General features: G+C 33.5%; 2 protein-coding genes across 4 annotated transcripts; both read left to right on the forward strand.

The window, feature by feature from the left end:
• The first annotated feature begins 766 nt into the window (after positions 1–766).
• On the forward strand, positions 767–5,647 carry LOC123197431 (serine carboxypeptidase-like 25). The gene is made up of 8 exons (XM_044611739.1): positions 767–1,123; positions 2,312–2,515; positions 2,864–3,039; positions 3,237–3,521; positions 4,031–4,161; positions 4,249–4,344; positions 4,422–4,527; positions 5,275–5,647. Exons 1-8 carry the CDS (start codon positions 844–846, stop codon positions 5,416–5,418), a joined length of 1,422 nt encoding a protein of 473 aa, XP_044467674.1. The 5' UTR covers positions 767–843; the 3' UTR covers positions 5,419–5,647.
• A 1,860-nt stretch (positions 5,648–7,507) lies between these two features.
• LOC123197224 (exocyst complex component EXO70E2) lies at positions 7,508–10,725 on the forward strand. Of its 3 annotated transcripts, none has more exons than XM_044611411.1 (2): positions 7,508–7,670; positions 8,553–10,725. In XM_044611411.1, exon 2 carries the CDS (start codon positions 8,579–8,581, stop codon positions 10,532–10,534), a length of 1,956 nt encoding a protein of 651 aa, XP_044467346.1. In that variant the 5' UTR covers positions 7,508–7,670; positions 8,553–8,578; the 3' UTR covers positions 10,535–10,725. The 3 variants fall into 3 exon arrangements, with proteins under 3 accessions (XP_044467346.1, XP_044467344.1, XP_044467345.1); XM_044611409.1 differs by lacking the exon at positions 7,508–7,670 and adding an exon at positions 7,768–8,026; XM_044611410.1 differs by lacking the exon at positions 7,508–7,670 and adding an exon at positions 8,057–8,331.

Below are 10,725 nucleotides of genomic sequence, written 5' to 3' on the forward strand. Positions count from 1 at the left end.
TATTACTATTTACGATACATGATATATACTTTATGATACTATATAATTAAAAACAATATATATCGTAAAATATATTAAATTAATATGGTATAATGGGTATATCATATGATACGAGTATTATAAATATGGTTTGATACACTTATTTAGAAAAAAATGATGACTTGGTAAAAATATATTTGAGCATTTTAAAATTTTATGGGATGTTATAATTTTTTTTTTTAAATGATGATATGATATTTAGAATTTTTACTATTTTATTATTATTAAAAAAATATATTATACTATATGATATAGGATATAAAAAATGTAGTTTTTAATATATAATATAATATATAATTTAATTTTAATACTATTTATAACCAACATAACAATTTTATTTATAAAATAATAAAATTATATATAAAAATAATGATGTATCATTATGTGACTGAGATTTGAATATTATTTTATTTTTAATTTTTAGAAAACGAAAAGTGGTTGAAAACTTGTGAGATAGGAAAACACTTTTTCAAATGGTCTTAAAAAGTAGAAGGGTAAAATGGTCTTTTCAAAATCAAGATGGGTTACTCTGTTTGGTAGGAAGACTGCCCCCCAAACCAAAAAAAGTAAAAAAAGAGTTGTAGACTTTATTATGGTAGACTGTTCTAACTAAATCTCATAAATTACTTACCAAAAGAATAATAATAATAATAAAAACTAAATCTCTTAAATCAATCTCTCTCCATTTTTCATTCTTCTCTCCCTATTTAATCCATTCTGAGTTACAGTTTCATTGACTCCTTATTTACTTCACATCACTTTCTTTCTCTCTTTCTTTCTTTTTCTTTCAATTCAATTCTCTTCATGAAGACCATGAACATGGCCAAAGCTCAGATCTTTCTGCACATTCTCCCTCTTTATCTCTTGCTAACATTGAATCTGTCAACTCTAGTTATGGCTTCTCCTCAAGAAGAGGAAGCTCATGATAAAATCACTTCTCTTCCTGGCCAACCCAAAGTCTCCTTCCAACAATTCTCAGGCTATGTCACAGTTAACCAAGCCGTTGGAAGAGCCCTCTTTTACTGGCTTGCTGAAGCCAACACTCTCCCCTTGTCTAGACCTCTGGTTATTTGGCTCAATGGAGGTCAGAACGTAAAACCCTTTTCATTTTTTTCCCATATTTGCATGCTTTTACTGACAAAATTGTATCTTCCATGTTTATTATCTGCAAAAATGATAATTTTGTTTTTACTGTTATATTGCCCCCCATAATATCTTCACATAAACATGATTTTCTTTGGGTGGTACCAGTTTCATTAATGCTTTGCCCTTTTTGTCTCTCTCTCCGTGCACTTATTATTCATATCTAATTTCTGTGTTGCCGACATGGGCTTGTTTGAATGGTGAAAATGGTTTTGTTCTTGCTTACAGGTGCAAACTGTACACAGAAAGCTTTTCTGTGCAGTTGAAATCTTTTACACAGGAGTAAAAGATTTTTTCTTTTTTGGTTGTTCATGTGAATGTTATCATGATTTTCATTTGATTTATCGAAGCTGCCAAACTATTTTCTTTTTCAAATAAAAAAGAAGAAAGAGTGGTCTCACTGTGGCCTACAAAATGGACTGAAAAGATGATGACCTAACTACCAATGGAGTAGAAGTAGAACAAGTTCACCATGTTTAGAACTTGTCAACTCCACACAAAAGAAAATAAATAATTTTACAAAAGCTTTATTTTAATCGTATTTATTTTTTTTAGAGTTGAATCCATCCAACCAAATAAATGAAACTCGTATTCTTACCATTAATGTGTCACTTTTTGCCACTTAAATTACCAATGTACAATAACACAAAAACCTACCGTCTCCCTCTTCCCCTCACACTTTACACACACCATTTATTAAACTGTTTGCATAGTAACAAGCAGAAAATTTAATGCCTGATAGCAACCAGAAACAGGCCAAATTTAAGACATGGCTGCTCTGTTTGACACTTTGTCAGAAAGTAAATGTTTGACACTTTGTTGGCACACCTCCATGGATTATCATCTCAAACTGTGTAACTTTGATATCAAAACTTGAAAAAATTAAGAAAATAAAAGCACCCGTTTGGTAGGACTATCAGAAAATGTCTTCCTTTCAACTCTTTTTTTGTATCAGGGAGAGAATATGTATAGATATATTGCAACTTTTTTATGTACGTTGCATACTGAGGCATAAATGCACATGATGGGTTAATTTTGGGTAAACTTTATGAGGTAATTTTTTTTTTTTCCAGTTTTGTTTACGAAAGATTTACATCTTTATGAGATTATGGGTGATCTTTTTGACCAGGTCCTGGTTGCTCTTCTGTGGCATACGGTGCTTCTGAAGAAATAGGCCCATTTAGAATCAACAAGACTGCTTCAGGATTGTACCTCAACAAGTTCTCATGGAACTCTGCGGCCAACCTCTTGTTCTTAGAAACCCCAGCTGGTGTTGGCTTCTCTTACAGCAACCGCTCAGCCGATTTGCTAGACACCGGCGACCGCCGCACTGGTAGGACCCACTGATCACTAGCATAGTTTTGCTGTATTTCAAAGGCTGAACTTTTTGGTTAATGGTAGGCCAAAGTTTTGAAGACTAGCAGCACTAAATTGTATGATGATGCATGCCATGGTCGCATGCCTTCATTATTTGGCTTCTTTATGAACTGTTGACTGACATAATTAAGCGAATTAATCATTACTGTAAGTTTAAGATTTATCCACTTAAACAACGTCAATATAATCATGTAAAGCATGTACATACAACTATATATTGATAAACTTTGATGGGTCTTCTCTTTCTTCCACCTTTAATGGGTTTTAAAGCTTTAATGGTTGATTTATATATAATATGGTTCAGCTAAGGACTCACTGGCATTCCTGATCCGGTGGTTGGAAAGATTCCCAAGATATAAAGGCCGAGAAGTTTATATTACTGGAGAGAGCTATGCAGGCCATTATGTTCCTCAGCTGGCTAGACAGATTATGATCTACAATTCCAAGTCAAAATCCCCAATAAATCTCAAAGGAATTATGGTAAATTAACCCTCTTATACTATTTACTTTTTAACTTTACAAGGTCCAATGTGACTTAGATTAGTCTTTCATTCTAAAAAAAAAATCTCAAAGCTGACAAATTATAGATAAATTTGGATCAAAATTAGATAATGTGGTAAGCTGGATTGTTTTTTCTATATCAGAAATGCAGAAAGTTTGACAGAAAGAATATGCAGGTGGGCAATGCAGTTACAGACAACTACTATGACAATCTGGGGACTGTGACTTATTGGTGGAGTCATGCCATGATCTCTGATAAAACATATAGGCAACTAATCAACACTTGTGATTTTAGAAGGCAGAAAGAATCAGATGAGTGTGAATCTGTTTATAGTTATGCCATGGATCAAGAGTTTGGGAACATTGATCAGTACAACATCTATGCACCTCCTTGCAACAATTCTGATGGTATCACTGCTTCTACTCGCCAGACTATCCGGTTGCCTCATCGACCCCATAAGGTGTAAATATGAAATATCCTAGGGATGGCAATGGATTTGGTAGGGGCAAAATGTTTTAATTCCCATTCCCGTCGCCGCAAGGAAACCTTTCCCTGTCCCCACCTCGTCTTTAACAGGGGGATAATAGAAAATCTTTTTCCTCTCCCTGCAGAGAAAATTTCTCTCATTTTCCTTCCTATTCCCCTTCCCATCACAATGGGGAAAATTCACCACACTTTCCCTCCTCATCCCCATAAGAAAAATAATGAAATATTTATTAGGTTTCAAGACATATTTGTAATAATTCAGAACTTTTAAAGATAATTTAAACGTTAAGGACTATGAAAATGAGGAGAGTAACTAGGGAGGGGACAACTCTATAATATGTTTATCTCTGTCCCTAATTGCGGGGATTTTAGGCATACCTTTACCAGCCGAATTGCTATCTCTAATAAATATCCTATTATAATTTGTATGGAAAATCATAGGAAAAATGACAATGAGTTGCATTAATTTCTTTGGCATGTCAGATTTTGAGGCAGATATCAGGCTATGATCCTTGTACAGAGAAGTATGCTGAGATTTATTATAACAGGCCTGATGTGCAAAAAGCCCTCCATGCCAACATTACCAGAATTCCTTATAAGTGGACTGCTTGCAGGTGATCACAAATACAATCTTTAAAAACTCAGGGGAGCTTAAATCAGGCAAGGATCCTTTTGCTAAACTTTGTATTATTTGATGACAGCGAATTACTAAACCGCAATTGGAACGACACAGATCCATCAGTTCTTCCAATCTATAGGCAAATGATAGCTGGTGGCTTGAGAGTTTGGGTTTTCAGGTTGGCAATTATGTATTTACTACCAAAATTTCATTGCTTTCAATATATATAGCTATGATTAAACATTTTTTCTGCAGTGGAGATGTGGACTCTGTGGTGCCAGTTACTGCAACAAGGTATTCTCTTGCACAACTGAAATTAACAACCAAAATTCCATGGTATCCTTGGTATGTTAAGAAACAGGTCAGTAGATAATCATGCCTTCATCACTTTGATTAATTTACGAGCAATGTTATACGTACTCACTTTGAATATATAAATAGATATATATTTACATGCATTTTTATATGATCGAGTGTTATTTTTTTTTTAATTCATAATTATTTAATCACATGATGATATACATTAGATATGTATTCAAAGTGGGTATGTATAATTTTATTGTTAATTTATTTATGCTCAATAAATAGTAATTCTTGTCTCTCTCACCCAAAAAGAAAAAAATTTTATTGATCCCAAGATTAGCAAAAGTGGCTGAGTTATAAAACTTCCAGGAGAGTTCTGTGTTCGAGACTGGGTGAGGCTATGACTAGTAAAACTCTGACTTTGGTCATAAAGAGGATTAGCAATGGTTGTAAATCCATTCATATTCCAACTCGAGTTTTATCTATCCAGCCAAACTAAGCAGGTTCCCAGTCATAAAAAAATAATGATAATAATAATTCTTGTCAATATCTCTAGCCTGCCCTTTAGAGAATATTTCAGAAATGGAATATGATTTGTTTGAATTCAAGGGTCAAACCATGCATGCTCCTATGACCTTTGTCATTTGACCACAATAGGAACAGTTCACATGTATATATTGCTTTTTGCTTGTACCTAACAGTTTTAACCTGTTCTCTAAGGACAAATTCGATGATAAATAGATCAGAAAATATGCCTATAAGCCTGTTAAGAATCTTTTTTTTTTAATCTTTTGTGGGTGAAAAGGTGGGAGGATGGACAGAAGTCTATGAAGGATTGACATTTGCAACAGTGAGAGGGGCAGGTCACGAGGTTCCACTCTTCAAGCCAAGAGCAGCTCTGCAGCTATTCAAATCATTTTTAAGAGGAGAACCTCTTCCAAAGTCTTGATGAAGAAGAACAAAAAGAAAAATGAAAAAAATAAATAAATTCATTCAAAGTCTTTGGTTCTGATGTTCTTGTTGTGAAGAAAGAAATTCACTAATGTGCCATTTTTAAGTTAATAGGGAGAGAGAAAGAGTTTGATTTATCCAATAGGGAAATTGTGAAAATTGGAATGAACAGGCCTTTGCTTTGCATTTCTTTGAAATGAAAGTTGGTGAAAATATTTAATGCATAATATTAATTATACATACTGGGAACCATTGAAATAGTCTAGTCAGTTTATTCAACCAATTTAGAATATATATATATATATATATATATATATATATATATATATATATATATATATATATAAAATAATATTTATAAACTCATGTATAAATGATAATATATTATTATATAATTAAATAATATTAAATTAAAAATAAAATAAAATTTAATTATATGATGATATATTATTATTTATAAATAAATTTATATTTATTATTTATGTATATAATACTATTTATATATTAATATATTATTTTGTGAAAGTTAACAAATGAAAATTTAAATTTAAAATATAAAACTTAATACATTAATTATCTCCACTTCTTCGATAATATTCTATCGCAAAAGAAGTCACAGAAGTTAGAACAAAGTGCATTCTTTGTCCCTGCACACCCATTTATCTTTACTTTGATTCGAGTTTATGTTAAATTTTAACTTTACTATATTTTTATAGATGATAAAATGGTAATACTTAATGACCATGATGGTGATTAAATGGATAGAGTTTTTACTAAGATTTTAATTGAATTATTGACAAAATTTATAATAATTTTTTTCTTTATCTATATAATTGAGTCAAGTATGAATTGTTTGATTAACATATTTGAATTTTTTTTTTTTTTTTTGCTTTTTCTTAGTTTTTATTATCTTATTGAATTAAAATTTATGTTTCAAATAAAGAACTATACTGGATTGCTATTGATAATTATACAAAGTTACTTGTAATTATGTTTAAAATAGGCCAAAAGACATATTCCCACCAAGGTTTAGTGGAAACCAACTCACACCCGTTAAATTTCAAAAACTCAAATACCCACATGTCAATTGTTAAGTTTAACAAAATCCGTTAAATCTAAGGGTAAAAATATTATTTAATAAATAATATTAAAAAATAAAATGTTATTTTATTTCCTCCCTTAATTTAAAAAACTAAAAATTTCTCACATCCAAAAGCTTGAAAAATTCATTTTCCCTTCTAAAGTTTGCAATTTCTTCCCTTGTTTCTCCAACGACCAGAATCATGTCATGAATCAGTAGTGCAAGAAGAAGAAGATGGTACAGATGAAGCATGCCGATGAAGACAAAAATTAGATGATGGGAAATGTCTATGGATGACAAATCGTGAAATCGAAGGCAATGCTTTGATTCGTCAAATCATCGTTTTCCATCGGATCTATTTTGATAGAAGATGAGTCAGATGATATAAACACTTCCATCTTTGAATCGAACCGATTCATCCATCGCCATTGTCAAATTGATTCCTCCATTGCTCTAATTCAACGATTCTTTGATCGTCGTTCTTCAAAGAGATCACCGGGAGGGGGAGAGAGCACTGAAGAAGAAGATGGGTGGGAAGCCAAAGTCGGCTAGTGAAGGAAGGAGAAAAAAACTAAACCCTAGGAGAGAAAAGTGAAGTTTTAAAAACTTAGAGTTGAAAGAAATTGTTAGTTTTTAAAATTTAGAGGGGAAAAAGAGATGAAAAATTTTTCATGTTAAATAATAATTATACTCTTCAAACTAACATATTTAGTTAACCTTAATAGCTAATGGGTATAAGTATTTGAATTTTTAAACCTTAACGGATGTGAGTTTGGGTTTTAACCAAACCTTGGGTGAAAATAAGTATTTTGGCTTTTAAAAAAATGTTAAATAATTGATATTATTTAAAAAATTTATAATAATTTAAAAATAGATTAAATCGATCAAATTATAAACCAATAATTGATTTGATTTGATTACTAATCCGGCTTAAAAACCGTGGTTTTGCCTCAACATGTCCACCGGCTTTTATGTAATTAAAGTCTGAATTTCAGAATCCATGTTTATGTCCTGAGGTAGAAAATTAGCACTACAGCATAAAAATGGATGCACATGGGTCAGAATTTAAGGATGATCAAACTACAAAGGTGATCAATGGCAACTTGTATGATCAATGCAGCCAATGGCAACTCTGATGAAAAAGTCATACTCAAGCAAGCAAAATCCTGGTAGTTATTTGAAGTCATAATTTTTTATATTGTGGAATCATTTTTCTGTCATTGATATATAATTACAGAGTATATTCTCTCCAAGTAGATTTATGACCAGAATCAAAATACCAGTCAAAACCTCACGTAGAAATCAAGAAGCTGTCAGTGTAAATGGTGATTTTCTCTGTATTAATGCGCGTAGATGCAAATGGTCAAAGCTACAAGGCCTCCACATGTGATAAACAAAGACTAAGATGAGAGAGGCAGATAGAAATTTCAAACAAACTTAAAAATAAACACTCAAACACAAAGAGAAAGAGAGAGAGAACCAGCTCAAAAACAATTAATTATCTGCAAAATCTCCGGAAAAACTGGTCAGTTTCATTAGTACTGTCCGTACAAAGTCTCCCTTGTTATTATTCTTATTATAATAATTTCTTTTTCCCATCTTGGACTTTGCATTCTTAATTTGATTAGTTGTTTACTTGGATCTTGCTTAAACTTGTTGCTGGTCTTCTCTGGTTTGTATTGTTTCTGTTAAAACTTTGAAATCCCTTTTGTAGTTTCATGCCTTCAGCGTATTTTAGTTTTGGGATTGATTGATATCAGTCTCTGCTTTGTAGATCTGTATTCTATTGTTAATGTGTTCTAAAGATCCGGACTGAAGTGGGAATTCAAGGTTCTTGTTCTCTTTTTCATTAATAAGGTTTTTCCAGTTCTTGTTTTTCTGTCAATGTGAAGTTTTGTGTTGAATTTGTGTGAATAATTAGTTTAACATGTTCATATCATGCAATATCATCACTGATTTTGCTTTAGCTAGTTTCAGTTTCTTTTATGGTTATATGAATACTTTGAGCAATGATTTTGCCATTAATTTAAACTGTTTGTTGAAAATTTAAGGTGTGAAAAGGTAGAAGGCCATCGCTATGGAGGACTATCAAACGATTATTCCAGTCATGGAAAAGGAAGAAAACTTGATTGCAGCAGCAAAACACCTTGTTGGGGCCCTAAGGTCAAATAAAAACCTCACAAAGGATATGAAGGAAATGTTGGCAGATCTTGGCTCTCAATTGTCCTCCATGGCAAACATTGATGATGAGAAGGGTGAGGGAGTGAGTGAGATTGAAGAACAGCTTAATATTTTTTCGGAGAAGATTATTGGTAGGGAGGAAGATCAATCTATGATTTGGGACTCAGGCACTGATGAAGCTTATGAGTACCTGAATACCGTGGATGAAGTCCGAAAACTCATCGAAAGATTAGATAGTTTGTGTTCGAATGTAGACGGAGAAGAGAAGGAGCTGTTGCGGAGGGCGCATGATGTTCTTCAATTAGCTATGGCAAGACTTGAGGAAGAATTCAGACACTTGCTTGTGCAAAACAGGCAACCTTTCGAACCAGAGCTCATGTCTTTCCGTTTGAGTGAAGAAGATGTTGTAGATGAGAACTCATTTGTTTCTTTTGGCGATGACTCAATCGAAGGCTCCCTTCGAAGAGATAGTATCAGTAGAACTTCAGAGGACTTCACAGTCGATTTGGTCAATCCAGATGTGATTACTGATCTCAGATGCATTGCCAATTTGATGTTCATGTCTAATTATGATCATGAATGTTGCCAGGCCTATGTCAGTGCCCGAAAGGACGCCTTGGAAGAATGTCTCTTCATTCTTGAACTGGAGAAACTGAGTATTGAGGATGTGCTGAAGATGGAATGGGCAAACTTGAACTCCAAGATCAAAAGATGGGTGTGGGCTATAAAGATCTATGTGCGCATCTATCTTGCGAGTGAAAAGTCGCTCAGTGAGCAGATCTTTGGGGAGTTTGGATCAATTCATTTATCATGCTTTGTTGAGGCTTCAAAGACTTCAATGTTGCAGCTTCTGAATTTTGGTGAAGCTGTGTCTATTGGCCCTCACCGTCCGGAGAAGTTGTTTTGCCTTCTTGACATGTATGAGGTGCTAGCAGATCTTCTTCCAGATATTCATGGAATGTACATTGATGAAGTCGGTTCTTCTGTTAGAATCGAGTATCATGACGTTCTACGGAGATTCACTGATTCAGTGAGATCAACAATTTCAGAATTTGAGATTGCCATTGCATCATGCAAATCAACTAGCCCACTGGCAGGGGGAGGAATTCACCACCTGACCAAATATGTGATGAATTACCTCAGAAATCTGACTGACTATGGTGATACCCTCAATATGCTTTTGAAGGGTCATGATATAGAAGATTCTACTTCACAATCATCAAACATGAATACAAATGTGGAAGAGGAAGACACAAGTGAAGGTTCTTCATGCAATTCTTCGCCAATGGCTCTCCGTTTCCGGTTTGTTGCCTCAACTCTAGAATCCAAACTTCATGATAAATCAAAGATGTACAAGGATATTTCACTGCAGCACTTCTTTTTGATGAACAATGTACATTACATGGCTCAAAAGGTCATGGATTCAGAACTTCGGCCAATTTTTGGCGATAGCTGGATTCGAAAGCACAACTGGAAATTTCAACAGCATGCCATGGACTACGAAAGAGCTACTTGGAGCACAACCGTTGCTTTGATGAGGGAAGAGGGGAATTCTAGTTCAGAAGTTGTTTCAAAAACCCAACTCAAGGAGAGGTTCAGAAACTTCAATCTTGCATTTGAGGAGGTCTACAAAATACAAACAGCATGGCACATCCCAAATGTTCAGCTTCGAGAAGATCTGCGAATTTCAACATCCCAAAACGTTATCCAAGCTTACCGCATTTTTGAGAGCAGACACAGGAATCACTTAAGTGATAAACACATCAAATATAGTGCTGATGATCTGCAGAATTACTTGTTAGATCTCTTTGAGGGATCCTCAAAATCCTTGCATAATCCATGTAGGAGGTGATAGTAGCAAGATAAATACATAAATCTTTGCAATTTTTGTTTTCAAAGAAGTTATAGATAAGTGGTTCCTGTGCAATTTCTCCACCTGCTATGTTCCCTCTTTTTCCTAGTTTCATTGTAATTTTTTTCATATGCGGCATTCTTGTACTCTCCTATGATAATATCGATTAAGAATTACGTGAATTTTGTTCA

The sequence above is a fragment of the Mangifera indica genome, chromosome 15 (genome assembly GCF_011075055.1).
Source record: "Mangifera indica cultivar Alphonso chromosome 15, CATAS_Mindica_2.1, whole genome shotgun sequence".
Classification (NCBI taxonomy): Eukaryota; Viridiplantae; Streptophyta; class Magnoliopsida; order Sapindales; family Anacardiaceae; genus Mangifera; species Mangifera indica.